At 44.9% G+C, this 19,884-nt stretch overlaps 1 protein-coding gene across 2 annotated transcripts in view; it reads left to right on the forward strand.

Annotated features, from left to right (window-relative positions):
* Positions 1–19,884, forward strand: part of MYH11 (myosin heavy chain 11) — a 211,926-nt gene that overhangs the window by 190,451 nt on the left and 1,591 nt on the right. For both annotated transcript variants that reach the window (XM_033915087.1, XM_033915089.1), the window contains 5 exons: positions 3,376–3,464; positions 7,305–7,428; positions 9,228–9,436; positions 11,975–12,083; positions 16,408–16,580. In XM_033915087.1, coding sequence (XP_033770978.1) covers positions 3,376–3,464; positions 7,305–7,428; positions 9,228–9,436; positions 11,975–12,083; positions 16,408–16,580 — 704 coding nt within the window. The remainder of the gene's footprint in view (positions 1–3,375; positions 3,465–7,304; positions 7,429–9,227; positions 9,437–11,974; positions 12,084–16,407; positions 16,581–19,884) is intronic.

Genomic DNA, 19,884 nt, shown 5'->3' on the forward strand with positions numbered 1-19,884 from the left:
TGGCTCCGGCTCTTGAGGACCAGAATTGCCTACCCCTGGCCTAGGGAAGCAAAATTGGAAACCTCTAGATAACACCCCTGTCAGAGGCACGCCATTCAAAGCACCCTCTCATCCTTGTGCTGTTACCCACCTCATCTGACACATATTTCTGCCCCCATTCCCATCCCTCCTCTCACTCGCTTCACCCCTTTCAACCTGCAGCCCCGTTACTAGTGGCTTTGTATTCCTCTACTGTGCTCCTCATGCCACCTTTGCTTTTCTTGCCTGCATGGTATGCAATTGCCCTGTTTCCCCGAAAATAAGCCCTAGCATTATTTTTAAAGATGCTTCTAATATAAGCCCTAGTTAAGATTGACCCTCGAAGCCCCCCCCCACCCACGACTCCATCCCTGACACTATTACTGTCTGAGTCACCGAATAAATTGGGCTCATCAATTCAGTGACCCCCCACCCCGGTGAGACCTGACATACCTCCGCTCCGAGGCCTCCTAAAGCAGCGGCGGTGGCGCTTTCTCTCCCCCTCCACATGCAGCATCTTTCTTCCCCTCTCACCCATCCCCTTCTGCAGCATCTTTCTATCCCTCCCTCCCATCCCCCTGTGCAGCTGAACCCCATCGACCCTCCCACTGTGAGACTGACATACCGTACCGCCAAGGCCTCCAAAAACAGTAGCGGCAGCAGCGCTCTGAACGGGCTGCTTTGCGGCCTTCCCCACTGGGGCCTTTCCTCTGCTGAAGGCCATGGGGGAGAAAGGAAAGAGGAAGAATTAGGGTGGAGGAGAGGAAGGAAGAGATGATGTTGTACATGCAAAAAATAAGACATCCCCCCCGAAAATAAGCCCTAATATGTTTTTTGGACCTAAAATTAATATGACACTGTCTTATTTTTGGGGAAACATGGTATTTGATATAATCAATTCAATTCAAAATAAATTATATGCTTAAAAAGTACCATGAACAGAAAATGCCTCAGGACCACTATTGCCCATAACAGCAATTATGGTACAATCATAAGTCATAAAAACTCCTCACAAAATGTATGTAAAAATCAATCAGTATTTCATATAGAATTATAGTGTACTTACAGGCAGTCCCCGGGTTAAGAACAAGTTCCGTTTTTAAAACCATTCTTAAGTTAAATTTGTATGTATCATGTGAGAATCTGTATGTATTTATGTTCCTCTGTACAGTACACAGTCTATAAGAACATTAAACATTAAAGAAACAGTCCTCAAAATAAAGTACTGTAGTTTAAATAGAAAGAAAAGATAGGAGGTTTATACTAACACACTTGATTCTCTTCACAATGCAGCAGGCAGCATTTCCTACACACTCCCCACTGCTGACCCAGAAGCCTTCCCTCTGAGCATAGAGTAGTGGAAAACTTTATTTTTCCCCTCCCAATGTCTGATCCTAGTATTCTTCCCACCTTCTCCAACTGCTTGAGGCCCCTCTTGCATCCCTTTCCATCCGTCCCACTGTTCCCTCTCCAACACCACATGCAACATTTCTCCCTCTCATCTCTCTTTTTCCACATGCATCTCTACCTCACTCCTCTCCCACCACCATGTCCAATAAGTCTCTCTCCCTCCATATGCCCAGTTCTCCTCTTTCTTCATTTCCCCATGTGCACCACCTCTCTTTCCCTCCCACTCACACACTCATGCCCAACAATTCTCCCTTTCTATTCCTTCCCCCACCTCATCATCTCTTTCCCTCGCTCCCTCCATTCTTCCATCCTATGTCCCAAGTTTATGACATCAGAGAGAAGGCTTCTGGGTCATTTGCGGTCTACATTTAGGAGCTACTGCCTGCGGCTTTGTGAAGAGAAACAAGTGCGGCTGGAAGGAGGAGGGAGACGGCCTGAACAGGTAAACACCTGCAGAAGGGAGGCACAAACTTGGGACACAGAATGGAGGAAGGGAGAGAATTGCATTGGGACATGGAAGGAAGGGAGAGGAGTGCATTGGGTCACGGAAGGGAGGGATAGGAGTGCATTGGGACACGGAAGGGAGGGTTAGGAGTGCATTGGGACACGGAAGGGAGTTAGAGGGGTGCATTGGGACACGGAAGGGAGAAGCAGGACCCCCATTTGTAACTATGAGTACGATGTAAGTTGGATGCTCATAAGCCGGGGACTGCCTGCATCTTAATAATTTAGTAATTCCACTGCATCTTCTTATAACACAAGTAATGTATCCTTGACATAGGCTCTCATTTTGAGAAAAGCTGCCTCAAGGGCAGTTCTTCTCAACCCAGTCCTTGAGGCACACCTAGTCCCATCAAGTTTCCAGGATATCCACAATGAATATGCATGAGATAAATTTACATACTAAGGAGGCCAGTGCATGCAGATCTATCTCATACACATTGTGAATATCCTGAAAACCCAGTCCTTGAGGCACACCTAATCCCATCAGGTTTTTAGGATATCCACAATGAATATGCATGAGATAAATTTACATACTAAGGAGGCCAGTGCATGCAGATCTATCTCATAGACATTGTGAATATCCTGAAAACCCAGTTCTTGAGGCACACCCAGTCCTATCAGGCTTTCAGGATATCCACAATGAATATGCATGAGATAAATTTACATACTAAGGAGACCAGTGCATGCAGATCTATCTCATACACATTGTGAATATCCTGAAAACCCAGTTCTTGAGGCACACCTAATCCCATCAGGTTTTCAGGATATCCACAATGAATATGCATGAGATAAATTTACATACTAAGGAGGCCAGTGCATGCAGATCTATCTCATACACATTGTGAATATCCTGAAAACCCAGTTCTTGAGGCACACCCAGTCCTATCAGGCTTTCAGGATATCCACAATGAATATGCATGAGATAAATTTACATACTAAGGAGACCAGTGCATGCAGATCTATCTCATACACATTGTGAATATCCTGAAAACCCAGTTCTTGAGGCACACCCAGTCCTATCAGGCTTTCAGGATATCCACAATGAATATGCATGAGATAAATTTACATACTAAGGAGGCCAGTGCATGCAGATCTATCTCATACACATTGTGAATATCCTGAAAACCCAGTTCTTGAGGCACACCTAATCCCATCAGGTTTTCAGGATATCCACAATGAATATGCATGAGATAAATTTACATACTAAGGAGGCCAGTGCATGCAGATCTATCTCATACACATTGTGAATATCCTGAAAACTTGATGGGATTAGGTGTGATGAAAAACTGGGTTGAGAAGCACTGCTGAAGGGCATTAGATCAGTCTACTAGTGTTTGACAAAAGGGGGCTTTTGTTAAGGATAGGTAACAAGCAAATATTTATATGTTTTACAAACATTTCACTTTTCTTGACAATCAAATGAGTTTTTGCTGTATTGCGCAGGATCTGGCTGCTGCAGAGCGGGCCCGCAAACAGGCAGAGCTGGAGAAAGAGGAGCTGGCTGAAGAGCTTGCAGGCAGTGCATCTGGAAAGTAAGAGATGTGTGGTTTTCCTCCATAGAACCGAAGAAAATATTACAGTACTTTAATCCAGAACATAATATAAATTTTGTATCCATGGTTAGAACATCCCAGAAGTGCGTTTATATGATTGGTGCAAACAGGGGTGGGGAACGAAGGCCGCAATCCAGTTGGGTTTTCAGAATTTCCCCTATGAATATACAGTACATAAGATCTATTTGCATACATTGGAGGCAGTGAATGCAAAAAGATCTCATGCATATTCATTGCTTAACCACATAACATACATTAATTAACATAATTATTAATGTTGTGTGCATATATGTATTAGTTTTTCTCTTCTTCTAAATGTATGTTATGTGGTGAAACAAAAAAATAGGGGAAGATTTGTATTTGAATACGTCCGTTAGCAGTATCGATTGGGATTCCAATGCATATTCATTGGGGAAATCCTGAAAACCCGACTGGATTCCGGCCCTCGAGAACGAGAGTTGCCCACCCCTGACCTAGGCAAACAAGGCTGTGCACTGGTTAGTGTGCGTTCAGTTGGTTAACTCATTTTCAAGTTCAAGTTTCAAGTTTTATTTAAATTTGATGAATCGCTTATTATGTACTAAGCGAGTAACAATAAAATATAAGATCAACATATAATTTGATGTACAGCATTAAAATGGGTTAGAGACGGACTGACAGACAGACAAACCTGGATACATAAGGGAAAAAGGGAGGAAATTACAAAATTAATATTTTTCATTATTAAAAAAGATAAGAGAAAGTCAAAAATGGAAAGAACATAAGGAGGGGTGTTAGATATGTCATTTAAAGATTAAAAGCGTCTCTAAAAAGAAAAGTTTTCAGGTTGTTTTTAAATCTTTATAGTTAGGGTCCCTTTTACAAAACTGCGGTATTGATGCTGCCGCAGTAAACGCGCCTAAGCCCATTCAATTCTTATGGGCTTTTGGTGCAGCGCTACTGCAGCTGTAGAAAAAGGGGCCTTAGTGCATACTAACCCCCATATTCTATAAATGGTGTCTAACGTTTGTGTGCCTGGTTATAAATTTGATATACAATACTCCCTCGAAATTCACGGGGGTTACGTTCGCAGAGTGACCGCGAATGTTGAAAAACCATGAATATCGGAAGAGTACTGCAATCGACACTTCCCCTTCCAAGCCTGGCACGCAGAGAGCCGGTTTCGCACCCAGAAGAGATAGTAGTGATTTTCTACGCAGATGGCCCCCACTCCTATATTCAAGGCGAAGCAGGGACACTTACCTGCCAACGGAGAGGTCTCACCATGCAGCCCAGTTCTTCCTGCTCACCCCCACCGGTTCACCGCCTAGGGGAAACTCAGCTCCCCCGTTGCCGGTTCTTGCGCGCTCCTCCTCCTGCACAACCCCACACGGGAAGCGCGCTCCAGGTTTCCGCGAGAAGGGGAGGGCGTTACCTAGCACAGGTTTTCGCGAGCGTGCGGACGCTGACAGGAGTGACGCGATCGGGATGTTGGTAGCGGGAGGAGGGAATTTGTAGTTCTGCTTTCCCCTCTCACTGCGTTGTGGGAGGGTGCACGGGAGGCGCGTGGCCAGGGAAAACCGCAGGTTGGGGAAGGGAAGGCCCGTCGTGACAGAGAGCTTTTCAATTGGTCAATCATTCATGGTATTTTCTGATCGGATGAGGCGGTCAGAAAATACCACACATGACTGAGTCCGTGAATCGCCGACCACGAATTCGCGGGGGTGTATTGTACCGTTTATAATATTTCTAAGCAATATATTAAAAAAGGCTAAAAATATAAAATTGCTCGGGTTATCACAATGAGACAGACATGCATACATGTACGAAGGGAAAGGCGGGGGAAGAAATACAATATTCTGTAGGAAAGAAAGAAAAGGGGGGAGGGGAATTGGCGTCCTGTCAGATAGTAAATGCTTTGGGTGATATTAGCAATCAAAAGCATCCTTGAACAGAAATGTTTTTAAGTTTGTATTAAATTTTGAAAGGGAGACATCTTCACGAAGATGTGATGGCATATTGTTCCATAGTGACGGAGAATATAGATTTTCAGGTTGTGTCATATATTATGTGTGGGGTTGAAGGGGGTCAGATATCCATGTAACATAATTAGCTAATTGGCGTTAAATTGGCACTTAATTGGAGACAAGTATCAATAGTTGGCCTTAAGAAGCACTAATTAGTAGTTGTGTGCATAACTGACTGATGCCCCTATTCTGTAAACTCAGTGCCTAACTTCTATCATGCGCAACGCCAAAGGGAGCGTGGCCATGGGAGAGGTATGGGCTGGTCAGTGCGTTCCCAGAATTTAGTCATCATGTTATAGAAGGCCCGCATTTACGCACCCCGGTGTCGGGACCAAAGCGCGACGGACAAAGCTGCGCCGACAATAGAGAGCAGACAATTGCGCACAAGATTCCAGCACGCTGCCGTGAAAGTTTATTTTAAAGGCCTCTGATGGGGGGCGTGGAGGGGGGAACTCTCCACATTACTTAATAGTGTTCGCGCTGCCGTTGGGGGGATGTGGGGGGGTGTAACCCCCCACATTATACAGAAAACTTAACTTTTCCCCTAAAAAATAGGGAAAAAGTTAAGTTTCCTCTATAATGGGGGGTTACAACCCCTCAAAACCACCCCCAATGGCAGCGCAAACACTATTAAGCAAACTGGGGGGGTTCCCCCCTCACACCCTCCGTCAGAGCTCTTTAAAATAAACTTTTACGGCAGCACGCTAGAGTCTTGCACTCAATTGTCTGCTCTCTAATGTCGGCGCGGCTTTGTCCCGCGCACTTATGACTGTGAACCACGCAGTTATTAGTTGTACACTGTAGTCACCGCACAGTAACCTATAGAAAAAAGCACCGAGGGCCATCGAGATTGGTATAATCGGGAGTACTTTGTTAATGAACCCGACACTGGCTGTGTTTCAGCATAAATCAGCTGTGTCAGGGGTCAACTTGAAATAATCCAAAAGTAGATTGTTATAATTCAGTAAACTGAAAACCTAAACATAGTTGCACGACAGCATCTACACCAGGTTTTAGCTAAGGTAAATGCCGCATTCAAAGTTAATCCAGCAACTTTCAAGGTTTGTAACATAATACAGTGGCACCTGGGAATCCGAACACCCCAGAACTCGAACAACTTGGAATCCAAACTTTTTTTAAATTAAATTTTGCCCCGGAATCCGAACGTTGCTTTGGAATCCGAACGTACGGGAACTGCAAGCGTTGCTCAGCCCAAAGCTTCCCCTCTGACACAGCTTCCTGTTTCTGCCTGGGAGGGAAGCTTTGGGCTGAGCACCGCTTGCAGTTGCTGTTTCCGATCTTGCTGTCTATGCCGGTGGGGGGGGCCGATCTTGAAAATCTAAGTTTGTGGGACCAAGGAACGGATTAATCCAGTTTCTATTATTTTCAGTGGGAAAAATTGTCTTGGAACTCGAACATTTCGGAACTCGAACAGGATTCTGGAACGGATTAAGTTCGGATTCCAAGATACCACGGTATATTGATAAACATCAAAATATGAATGGGACCTCTGACATCACTTCCTATGTGTGGCACACAAAAGTGATGTCAGTGGGAGAGCTGATGCGGTCGTGAGGAACACGTTGAAGCTGTTGCTCACGGCAGTGAACAACTAGAGGAATGGGGGAAGGGAAGGGGGCACACGCGTGGTGAGGGGAAAAGTGGGAAGAGGCAGAGGGGGCGGAGAGAAGGAAGGGAGCTAGCGCCCCCACCAACATGGGGCCCAGGGCAAACTACCTCCTTACTACACCACTGGTTAGAACAACAAAAATACTATCAGCCATGATGTAAGATAACTCTTTCAATCATATAGGTCTGCACTGCAGGATGAGAAGCGCCGCCTAGAGGCTAGAATCTCTCAGATGGAGGAGGAGCTGGAAGAGGAACAGAATAACATGGAAGCTATGAGCGATCGCTTTAGAAAAGCAACACAGCAGGTACAGTGAGATGGCTAGGAACAGCAAAGCAACTTAGCTGACTGCTGACTGGTTAATTTTATTTATTTATTTAAAAATTTCTATACTGCCAAAAATCTCTGCGGTTTCCAAAATTACATACATAAAAAAACCATAGGCTGTTTGTCAAAGCACCAGATAAATGCTTTCCCTATGGCTTCTAGTCAGATCACTTCACATTGCAAATATTTTGTCCTTTTGGCAGCACTCCAGAACACTTGACAAGTTTTAGTTTTCTTAAACGTAATCCTAGAACAGTATTTACGTTACCACCTTATTTAAAGTTCTAATGAATAAGCTTCAGTTATTCTGTACTTAAGGGTCTTCCTTCTAAACCATCTTACTGGCTTAGCAGTTCAACCTCTCCAATGCGGGCTTCCTTTCCCTGTCTTCTGCCCCTGCTCTCTGCAAATAGTCAGACTTTTTCTTGCATTTACGAGCAGATTACCTAATTATCTGCAGGTGCTTAATTGACTTCCCTTGTGTGGAGCTCACTTCTTGTCAATCCAAGACGCCCAAGAACTACATCTCACAGTGTTCCTGTGAACTGACTTTATATCAGGGCTCTGCTACAAAGTCTGGAGCTCCCTCTAGTGTTCAACTAGTGTAAAAAAAACAGTGGTATGCTACCCAGCTCTTAAGAGTTCTTATAGGAGCTACACAAAAAGCCTTACTTATAAACAAATGATATAATTATTATGTGACAATTGTGGTGTAATCAAATCACATGTGTATAAAAAGGAGATGTGGCAAATGCCAACCATATATAATAAAGCTGGATGAGTTATCTGAATATTGTTATGTGGATATTCAAAGAGATATCCGTATATGAATATTTATTGGCCAGATGTCAACTTCTCCCATGAAATGCTATCCCATTGGTCACTGAGAAACTTTTTATATTGACTCACATGGTAATAACCAAGGTTACCTGGCCTTGTGGTTTTTGGGGCAAATGTATCCAAGTTTTACAATACTGTAAAACTTACTCCAGTTTCACCCAGCACTTTTCAATTGGAAATGCAAGAATATTTTCCTTGTTAAATTACATAGAGACAAGTATGAGCCAAAACAAAAGTTTGATAAATCTGTATTTTATTTCCATAGCCCACTGGCTCCAAGACTATGCACCAATTATTTAAAAGAGAAAAAGAAAGTCTAGTAGACCCTGATAACCTAGTTTTATCTCTGTGGATTTAATGTAGGAAGGTATCTGAGGCCAAATGTACCATATCACATTAAATTAAATAAGTACCTAGGCAAGCTTTTCTCAGTGGTGAGGTTCCAGAGTGCTCTGATTGACCAGGAACAAGAATGTTGGAGGGAAGTAAACAGTGGCGTGGCGAGGGTGAAAGGTGCCCCTCCCTTCCGTTCCTTCCCCAATCCTGCCTGTTGCACCCCCTTCTCTTCCCCGTACCTGTAGTTGAAATTGTTGCTCACAGTGGTCAACACTGTGTTCCTGGCGACCCCATTGGTTCTCCCTCTGATGTCATTTCCTATGCACAACACCAGGAAGTGATGTCAGTGGGAGAGCCGATGGGGTCACAAAGGGCATATTGTTGACCTCCACGAACAACTTCAGCTAGAGGTATGGGGGAAGGGGGTCGTGTGCGTGGAGGGGAGGAATGGGAAGAGGCGGGGGGAGAGGGCAGAGAGGAGAAGGGGAGTAAGTGCCCCCACCAACATGACAGCCGGGGCGGACCGCCCCCTCACTACGCTACTTATAGTAAATGCTACTTGTGCCTAAGTTCAACTTTCTCGGATTCCTGTAATGTTTGCAGGCAGAACAGTTGAATAATGAGTTGGCCTCAGAGCGTACCACAGCACAAAAGAATGAGAGTGCTCGGCAGCAGCTGGAGCGACAGAACAAAGAGCTGAAAGCCAAGCTGCAAGAGATGGAGACTGCTGTCAAGTCCAAGTTCAAGTCTACCATCACGTCTCTGGAGGCCAAGGTTGCTCAGCTAGAAGAGCAACTGGAACAGGAATCCAGGTACCCTATACATAATTGCCTGAGCCTCACTGCCACTATGCAGATTAGGTGCATAATGGCAGGAGCATTTGAGGTGGGTGGTGTGGCAGAAGCACAGCATTTCATCTCCCTCTTTTCTCTTCTCTCTGCTACCAAAACCATCTTCCTTGTTTCCAGGCCTAAGGGAAATGGAATCAAATTTAGTGTAGATGAGAGAATGACACAGGGAAAAAATCTGTCTCCGTCACTGCCCCGGCCCCGGCCCACCGTCCCCTTCACCACCCCGTCACTGTCACCGCCACCCCGTCATCGTCCCCGCAGCATCCATATAAGTCTTAGTACTGCAATATTTAGCTTATTCCTTCCTTATAAATCAAAGTTCTGGCTGCTGAACTAGAGAAAGAGATGTTCAGCTGGCAGGGCTTTGTTTATAAATTTTTATCAACACAACTAATATACTACTTTATCCTAAAGCAAAAAAAAAAAAGATAAAATAAATAGAATTTTTTTTTCTACCTTTGTTGTCTGGTTTCTGCTTTCCTCATCTTCTCATTCAATTCCTTCCATCCACTGTGTGTCTTCTCTCTGCGTCTTCCATTTGCTGTTACTGTACCTCTCCCTTCACCCCCCCACAATTGGTCTAGCACCCATCTTCTTCCCTCCGCTCCCCCATAGTCTGGTATCTGTCTTCTTCCCTTCCAGCATCTTCTCCCCACTCTGTCTTCCACATTTCCCTTCAGGGTCTGTTCCTCTCTATCCTCCTTCAATGTCTGTTCTATTCCTTTCTACCACTACCCTTCCCTCCCTCCTTTACCATCTTTTCCTTTCTACCACCCTTCAGCTCCTCTCACGCAGCCTGCCTATCTACCTCCCTCCCTCCCTCTTACTTTCGTGGCACGTTACAATGTAATTTGTGCAAGCTGCTGGAGCCTGCAAGCTTGGTCCCCAAACAATCTCGCTTCTGTGTTCCTATTTCCCCATTTCTAATATCTCCCCTATGTATCTGGCATTGCCCCCCCCCCCATGTCCATATACCATCCCAATGGCATGTCCCCTTTATGTCTCTGTCCCTATACCCCATGCACATAATTTCCCCTCTTTTTGTTACCTTCCTGTGTCCAGATTTCCCCTATCTTCCTCTTCCACACCAATGTGTCTCTTCTCTTCAACCCCATCTAGCTTCTTTCCCTCTTTCTTCCCCCCCCCCTGCTTCCAGCATCTGGCTCACCTGCCTGTCCTCCCCTTTCTTTCCTGCTATGGGTTTCTTTCTCTTCCTCTTCATCCCCTTGGCCCAGAATCTCTTTCCCTTTCACTCCCTCCTTCCTAGTGTGAGCCGGGAACAGCGCGATCGCGCGGTCCAGCAGCCCCCTCCCGCCCAATTGCAGAGTTCCGTCAGCTCCCTCCCTCCACCTCACCTTATATGCAGAGTTTGCCGGCTTTCTTTTTCGCCCAGCCGCACGCGTGGCTGCTCAGTTGTTCAATCTTCTGCTCTGATGCAACCGGAAACAGGAAGTCACAGCAGAGGAGAAGATTGAACAACTCGAGCAGCTGTGCGTGCGCGGCTTTTTGAAAGCGTGCGGCTGGGTGAAAAAGAAAGCCGGCAAACTCTGCATATAAGGTGAGGTGGAGGGAGGGAGCTGGCTGAACGCTGCGATCGGGCGAGTGGAGGCTGCTGGACCGCGCGAGCCATGATTGCCTCACTGCGGAGACAAGACCATTCACCGCTCCATGGGGCGGTGAATGGCCTTGTCCCCGCAGCGACTATTATTTTTTTCTTTCCCCGTTTCAGCGGGTTACCTGCGGCTAGCCGCGGGTAACAACCACCATGTCATTCTCTAGTGTAGATGTCATGTAATACCCCACCACCACCACACACATAATTCACATCTGGTTAATTCTTGTTTGTATAGTGCCTTGGGTGCATTTCTTCAGAAAGGTAGTAAATAAATCCAAATAAATAAATGGTTCATAGACAAAATCGCGCGAGACAATGGCGCGCCGACAACTGAGCGCAGACAACTGATCGCAAGGTTGACGGTGCGCCGAAGAAAAGCACTATTTTAAAGGGTTCCGACGGGGGGTGTTGGTGGGGAACCCCCCTATTTTACTTAACAGACATCGCGCTGGCGTTGTGGGGGGTTTGGGGGGTTGTAACCCCCCTTATTATACTTGAAACCGAACTTTTTGCCTGTTTTTTAGGGAAAAAGTTCATTTTTAAGTATAATGTGGGGGGTTACAACCCCCCAAACCCCACACAACGCCAGCGCAATGTCTGTTAAGTAAAGTGGGGGGTTCCCCCCCACATCCCCCGTCGGAGACCTTTAAAATAGTGCTTTTCTTCGGCGCGCCGTCAACCTTGTGCTCAGTTGTCGGCGCGCCGTTGTCTCGCGCGATTTAGTCCCGTCACCAAATAAATATAAATGCTTTCAAGTGCTTTTCTGAAGCACCAATTCAAGCAGCAGAAACATTTTGTTTTCTATAGTGATTCCAGTGCATACCACACCCAATACTGGTTACCTCTTAAGCGATTTGGGTTTTTTTCACATTGATTATTTACAGAGAAAAGCAAGCATCCACGAAGGCACTGCGTCAGAAAGACAAGAAACTGAAAGAAGTTTTACTGCAGGTGGAGGATGAGCGAAAGCAAGCTGAGCAGTACAAGGATCAGGTAACGAGGCAGAAAGAGAATGCTCAGGCCAGATGGGCCTTCCACATAGGGTTAACGGAGGTCTGGATTTCCCCGCACATGTCCTCCTTTTCGAGGACATGTCCGGGGGTCCGTCCGGCTTTTCAAAACCTGGCACTTTGTCCGGGTTTTGATAAGCTTCCTCGAAATTGCATCAGGCAGTAGGGCATCTGCGCATGCGCCGATGCCTTGCGTGACATCATTGCGTGACATCTGCGCATGCACGGATGTCCTCCTGCCCGAGAGTAGGCAGCAGGGGGCTGGGATGGGGCTAGGGCAGGATTGTGGGTGGGACTGAGGCATAATGGGGCAGGGATGGGTGGAACTGGGCGGGCCTAGGGGGGGTCCGGATTTTACTCAAGTAAAATCTGATAATCTTACTTCCACACTCCCTACGAAATTAAAACTTGCACTTAGAAGCGCTGATAAACATAGAACAGTGGTATTCATAAACAACCGTTGAGTGCTGCAACCAGGATGAGTTTCCAAGGTTTCCCTAAGGAATATGTATGAGATAGATTTGCATGCAATGAAGATAGTGTGCATGCAAATCTCTCTCCTGGGTATCTGGAAAATGCAACCCATTTATGGCCCCTCAGGACTGGGAAGGAATAGCATTGAAAGTATATTCCTTCCAAAGAGAAAGTCCAGACTCCAATGCACTTAGCAACTCCCCATTTCATCCATTTCCCATTCTAGTAGATAAAATGGAAACTTTTGAACCCATCTGTATTTTCCTGAATTTATTCATGACAGAGTACATAAAAATACAAGAAATGAAAACAAATGTAGATGAGAGAAACTGGATTTCTCTACGCAAATCATTTCTGTAGAAGAGTAGGAGAGGCATTTGCAGTCTTTATGGACCATGTCCAAGAAGCTATGCTCTATTGGCTAATGCCAATGTGCTTGTTATGGACTAGGAGCTGGTCACAGCAGAGCTTAGGGACAGATTGAAAACCTACCTTTTTGATATAACCTTCAAACCTTAACCCTACTCCTCTGCCCTCCAACCCAGCCTGCTGATTAACCATTCCCCTTAACTGTATCCATGACATCCTGTTGTCTGTCTTGGCTGTTTCGATTGTAAGCTCTTTCGAGCAGGGTCTGTTTTCTTCTTCTTTGTGACTCTACAGCGCTGCGTGCGTCTGGTAGTGCTATAGAAATAATTCATAGTACTAGTAGTGTGAAGAGTTTCAGTCTTTGGGAAGCAAAGCTGAGATTGTGATGTCATAATGCCTCAATCCACCACTAAGAGCCAACCTCATCAGTGATGTCACAATGGCTTGATTGTCCTGTACTCCCTCTGCTTGCCAACCCAGCCAGCAGATTAATTGTTCCCCTTAACTGTATCCATGACATCCTGTTTGTCGGTCTTGCCTGTTTAGATTGTAAGCTCTTTCGGGCAGGGACTGTTTGCTTCTTCTTTGTGATACTGCAGCACTGCATGCATCTGGTAGCATTATAGAAATAATTAATAGTAGTAGCAGTAGTAGTAGATCTGGGACTCACTGCTTCAGGGCAATCAATGCATTAGGTTAATGGGAGGCCTAGTGGGTATGAGCATAAGAAGGGGGAGTGAAAGTGCCAGGAAAGAATGGAATATGGGAGGATGGGAGACATGATGGAGTTTTAGGGGGGGACAGAGAGAGAGATGATATTTGTCTCCATCCCTGCGGGATCTAACTCCATCCCTATTCCATCCCCACAAGTTCTAGCCCTGTCCCATCCCTGTAAGCTCTATCCTCATTTGGATAAGCTTCAAACACTTTAAAATCACAAGTGTTTGAGCAGTGGCATAGCGAGGGTGATTGAAGCCCCTCCCATCTTCTCTACCACCCTGCTCCTTCCTGCCCACACACACACACCCCTTCCCTTCCTCACCCTCCCTCGTTAATTTTCCCGGTGCAAGTGTCATCACGAACTTGCTGCCTCCATCATTTCAACTCTCCCTCTGACATCACTTCCTAGGCACTGGACCTGGAAGTGACATCAGAGAGCCAACCCCAATGAGGGCAGCAAGTCCGTGATACTGCTTGTGCTAGGAAAATTAAAGAGGTACGAGAGACAGGAAGGGGCATATACATATGTCGGGGGGGGTGGGTCAGAAAGGATTGTGTGGGGGGGGGAGGCAGAGAGGAGAACAGGTGCCAGCACCCCCACCCAGACAGTACCTAGGGCAGACCGCCTCCCCCCCCCCTTACTACGCAACTATGTTTGAGGCTTGTGCAGATGAGGACAGAGTTTGCAGAGATGGTACAGGGCTCACGGGGACAGGATGGAGATGGATCTCGTGGGGACAAATTTGTCCCCATGTCATTGTCTAACTGATAATAGAGACGCTGACACAGTTGGAGGAGTGAATTCTGAGTATGGTTGCTTGGTTATTATTAATGCTTTAGAGCAGAGGTGTCCAACCTTTTGGTTTTCCTGGGCCGCATTGGCTGAAAAAAGTTTCTGGGGCCGCACAAACACGCAAACGCTGCAGCAAGACAGAGGAGGGAGCCGGCACCCAGGGACAGCAGAGGAAAACATTGCATCGCTCTCAACCAGGGCCGCACAAAATACTTCACGGGGCCGCAGGTTGGACACCCCTGCTCTAGAGTGTTCACTATTAAACAATGTCTTTTGGTTATAAAGTTTTGTGTAGATGTAGCTGATAAATATATACTGATCGCTAAATAAATTTTAAAATGGCAGACCTTACTTATCAGTCAGTTCTTTTACTGCCACAAGACTAAGAACTATAGTAATTATTTTAAGAATAAAAATGTGGGGGTAGGAGAGGTACAGCTTGTACGCGATGGCAGTGCTATGTATTACCAAGTAGATGATTTGGGTTTAATTCTTAAACTTGGCTGCTTCTAACCAACTGGGTGGGCTTATGCAATGGAAGGTCTCATCCATTGCACAATGGCATCTAATGGCTAGACTGAGGCAGCATTCATACCAAGTTCTGGAAGGAGCCATGGACTTTTGCCATGATCACTGAGCAAGACAAGAGGATAATGAGGGATGTCCTCAGGAGGTCATGGCTCCAACTCATCTAAAAACTTAGGGCAAAAAAAATAAAGAATAATTTCTGAAACCTGTCCCAGGATCTGTGGACAGAATGGAAAAGGCACAGAAGAAGAGACCAGACCCCAAACACTGCTCCCACAGATCCTCTGCCACACGGTCAGGAACAGGAAAGACAGACTGCACCATGAAACCCGGGTGGGTTTCTGTCCAGACACACCCAGCCTGTGCTAGAAACCTGTGACTGTGGGGTCACCAGCCAGCAAACTCCACAGGAGGAGCCCTGGGTATTTCCAGAAAGTGGCGCACATCAGGCTGGCTACACAGATTCACCATTTTCTCCGTGAAGCTGCAGTCTGGCTCTGCAGGACTGTGTCCTTTTCTATGACAGCGAACCACCAGGGAGGGGTCTCAAGGCACTGAAGCCGCTGAGAAATGAAGTTTAAATGAACTTTAATTGAAAAAATAAGAAACAGAAGCAGAGCAACAGTAAAAGACTTCTGCCCAGACTGCTTGCAGAAATTGAAACTGATCTTACCACTAGGGGGAATGCACCATGTGTTCTGAAAAGATGTGAATTCCTGCAATACCCAGACTGCGGTTTGGGATTGAACACCTAGCATATGGAATCCGGAAGGGACATAACAGAACTAACTTGTTCATACTTCTATGGGCCTCTCAACCTGTAAATTGTCTTGAACCTGTATTGGATAAGTGTGATCCAGAAATCAGATTAGATTAGCAAGCTATCACTACACTTCACAGATTTCAAAGTATCTATCTTTCCATACTATGGAGTACGAGTTCCTTTAATCTAAACAATGAGGAACAGGAGAGGAAGACTGTAGGCAAGCTAGAAAGCTTTCAAAATTTACAGAAATGACCTGCAAAATATAACTGCTCCAACATGAAATTCTAATTTATTTTATTTTCTTTCCATATATTGTACCCAAGCAGAGCAATGTGCAGTCCACAGTCCATAATCAATGATACTGCTTGAAACATAGTCAAAAAATATAATTCAGATATATTTATTTTTTTATTTACTATATTTAAAAGATTTATTTGCACCATTTTTAAATTATCCCCCTTCCCACCCCAAAAAAAAAAAAAAAGGTTAGAGAGACCTAAGAATGTGAAAAGCATAGAACACAATTATTGGAGAGACTTTTGTCTTAAAGCTGTATACACACCCTCTATTTACCTTTAAAAAATACAATTCAGCTGTTATGTTTTATTGAGTTCTGTACTATGCTGGATATTTTCTATTCTATTGCTTCTTGATTAGGCTGAGAAGAACAACACGAGGCTAAAACAGCTTAAAAGGCAGCTGGAGGAGGCTGAGGAAGAGTCACAGCGCATCAATGCATCTCGCAGGAAGTTGCAGAGAGAGCTGGACGAGGCCACTGAAAGCAATGATGCAATAACCCGGGAAGTGAATGCTCTGAAGAGCAAACTCAGGTAAGAGCATTTAGGAGGTAACTCTATTAAAAAAAAATTCTATAAGGTGCTCAAATTCAAGGCATTAAGCCAGTAGTCAAACCTCGGTTTGCGAGTAACACGGTTTGTGAGTGTTTTGCAAGACGAGCAAAACATTTTCGCAAATCGTGACTCGCAAACCGAGCGTTGACTCGATTTGTGAGTCCCCCCTCACGAACTGGCATCACCCCCCCTCGCGAACGCCCGCCCAAGCTGAAGTTTTACCCCCATCTGGCACCGGCACGCAGCACCAACCCAAAAGAGGGGGGCCGGTGCCCGAAGATCGTGCTGCTTGCCGGACTGGGCCTTGAGCATCTGCGCATGCTCAAGGCCTTCTGGCTCTCGTTCTCTCTGAGAATCTTGGAGAGAGGTGGGAGCCAGAAGGCCTTGAGCTTGTGCAAATGCTTAAGGCCAAGTCCGGCAAGCAGCACGATCTTCGGACACCGGCACCTCCTGTGGGTTGGTGCTGCGTGCCGGTGCCAGATGGGGGGTAAGGCTTCAGTTTGGGCGGGCGGGCATTCGCGAGGGGGGGGGTGATGCCGGTTCGCGAGGGTGTGTGGAAGCGCACCAGTGGCTTTGGGGGTGGGGGGTCTTTTGGGGATGGGGGGGAGGAGGTGGAACCAATCAAGCGAGTTTCCCTTACTTCCTATGAGGAAACTCGCTTTGATATACGAGTAATTTGGTTTATGAGCATGCTTCTAGAACGAATTATGCTCGTAAACCAAGGTTCCACTGTATTTTAAAACAGCAAATTGGTTCTAGAATAAATTTTATAAGTCAGCAATTACACATCTAAATATAAGCACCACCCCTTTCACTTGTTCTATGGCAGGTGTAAACAGGTGTGCCTAAAAGTGCACACTTAAAATAGTGGGAAAGTCCATGCCCCTCCCATGTGATTGTGTCCTTTGCAGTTACATACGACAGACAGTAGACGGTTAACTGAACTCAAGCAAGCAGAACTCTCAAGCAACCAGAAAAAAAAATCAAAGGAATATTAAAAATTAAAATAAAATCAATTTGTTGGAAATTTAAGTATAAACTTAGCACGCCATACCTGAGTACACTCATGCTTTGCCTACCACATATCCGGTAGTTTGTCTGGAAGTTTATGGTATGGCATAATAAGGGGTATAGTATTAGTTAGGCCTATTTTTAATAGTAACTCTCAAGCAACCAGAAACTACATTTATCCAGCATCTATCAATCCCCTTGCCTGCTGGTTAACTGAGAGTCTACCGTAGAACACTTTGGCACCATTCTTATAACTTGTGGCTTAACTGCCTTTTCACTTCCATTTTGGGGCTTAAAACTTCCACGTGAGCACCAAAAGTGTGCCTAATTGACGTCTATGCTGAATTAAGGGGCATAGACTTAGGGCCAGATTCTGTAATTGGTACCCAAAAATGATAAGGCTCCTAAAGTTAGGTGCTTATTGCATGTCAATGATAAAAACAACAGACTGTGGATGTGGATGTTCTGAAAAATGATTTTTATTCGCTCTTCACAATAACAATACAAATAAAAGGCTGAATAAGTATGATTGTCCCGACGGACCCTACACGGTCCGTGTTTCGGAGAAACCGCCTTCTTCAGGGGTCCGGATAATGTAGGGTACAAAGATAAAAATATGAGCAAAACAATGTCTTTGAGCATAAAACCTGAAAATGGCTTGAAACAAGCAGAGTGGGGCGTAAAATCATAGTGAGAAACCACCACACTAAACTGAAACTAGTGATGGTTTCTCAGTGTGATTTTATGCGCCACTCTGCTTGTTTCAAGCCATTTTCAGGTTTTATGCTCAAAGACACATACATTGTTTTGCTCATATTTTTATCTTTACCCCTGTAGGGTAGGATCTGTCAGGACAATCATCCATGTGTTACTTATTCAGATTTTTATTTCTATTTTTTATTGTGAAGAGCGAATAAAAATCATCTTTCAGAACATCCACATCCACAGTCTGTTGTTTTTATCTTTGGATTGTTTTTACTGTGGAACATTGGGTCTTCCTTTTTGTTTTGTTGTATTACATGTCAATCACATTTAAGCACCCATTACAGAATTGTGCCTAATTTAAAACTTAGCCTACTTTACATTGCATTACATTAGTGACACTTCTATTCCGCCTGTACCTTGCAGTTCTAAGCGGATTACAGTATAAGATAGCTGGACATTTCCAGGAAGTTACCATTTGGGGGACGCTTACACAGTAGATGCAGAGGGATTACAATTTGGGGGACATTAAATAGAGGAGGCAGAGGGAAGAAATTGAGGATGGGAGTAGAAATGAGGATTACTAGTAGAGAAGATGAAGATTAGGGTTGGTTACTTTAAAACCCAAGCCTACATTATAGGCACCTAACTTAAAACTTAGGTGCTTATAATGTAGGCTTGGGTTTTAAAGCCTATATTATAGGCACCTAAATCCTTTAGGGAATCACACCTAGTGGCACGTACGTTTTATTCCATCTCTAAACATGCCAACTTTGGTGTTGGGCACCATGCAATAGGTACCTATCTTTTGTAGAATCGCACCTATGAAGATAGGCACCTATCTCCCAATTAAATTTTATTGTTTTTCCAATTTTGAGCTTGTTAAAGCTAATTACTGAAGCCAAATTACTACGGTAGCTAAGCTAGGTGCCTAACTTTAGGCACTGTTTATAGAATTCCCTAGTTAGCGCTTTTAGAATTTGCAAGAAAAAGACTCAAACGCAGAAATGCCTGGGTAAAAAAGTAAGAACATTTATTTTGTAACAGATATTTCTTTACCAAAATTCATGGAGACAGACTGACAATCACTTCCTTGTTTATGAGATTCATGCCTCCCAAACTGGGCTTTCTGACTCGGCCTCCGTGTATTGTGCCCCTGGAGCACTTTTATCCACAGGGGATGGCAGAAGATTGAAAAAAGAAACAGAAATTCAGACAGTGGCAATTTACCTTAAAAAACAGAAACACACATCCATGGTCAGGGCCAGCAGTGGCTTCTAGCTTTGTGTTTAACTGGGGTGGAAAAAACCACCACCAGGTACCTGTCCTTTGTCTGGTCCATACATGCCAACAGAGGTTCAGCTGTAGTTATTTTCCATGTACTTTGTTGCACAAGTAACCTTCATTAAGTAGGCATACTGGTGTTTTTATGGGTGCCCCAAATAGATGATAGCCTAGTGTGCCAACCCTTATCCTTAACTTGGATGGTAAGGGTAGCAGTCGGAGCACCAACATACTCCATCAGGTAAGCCCCATCACTGACACTGTTGAAAACAGCTTTGCCTACATG

The sequence above is a fragment of the Geotrypetes seraphini genome, chromosome 11, assembly GCF_902459505.1.
Source record: "Geotrypetes seraphini chromosome 11, aGeoSer1.1, whole genome shotgun sequence".
Classification (NCBI taxonomy): domain Eukaryota; kingdom Metazoa; phylum Chordata; class Amphibia; order Gymnophiona; family Dermophiidae; genus Geotrypetes; species Geotrypetes seraphini.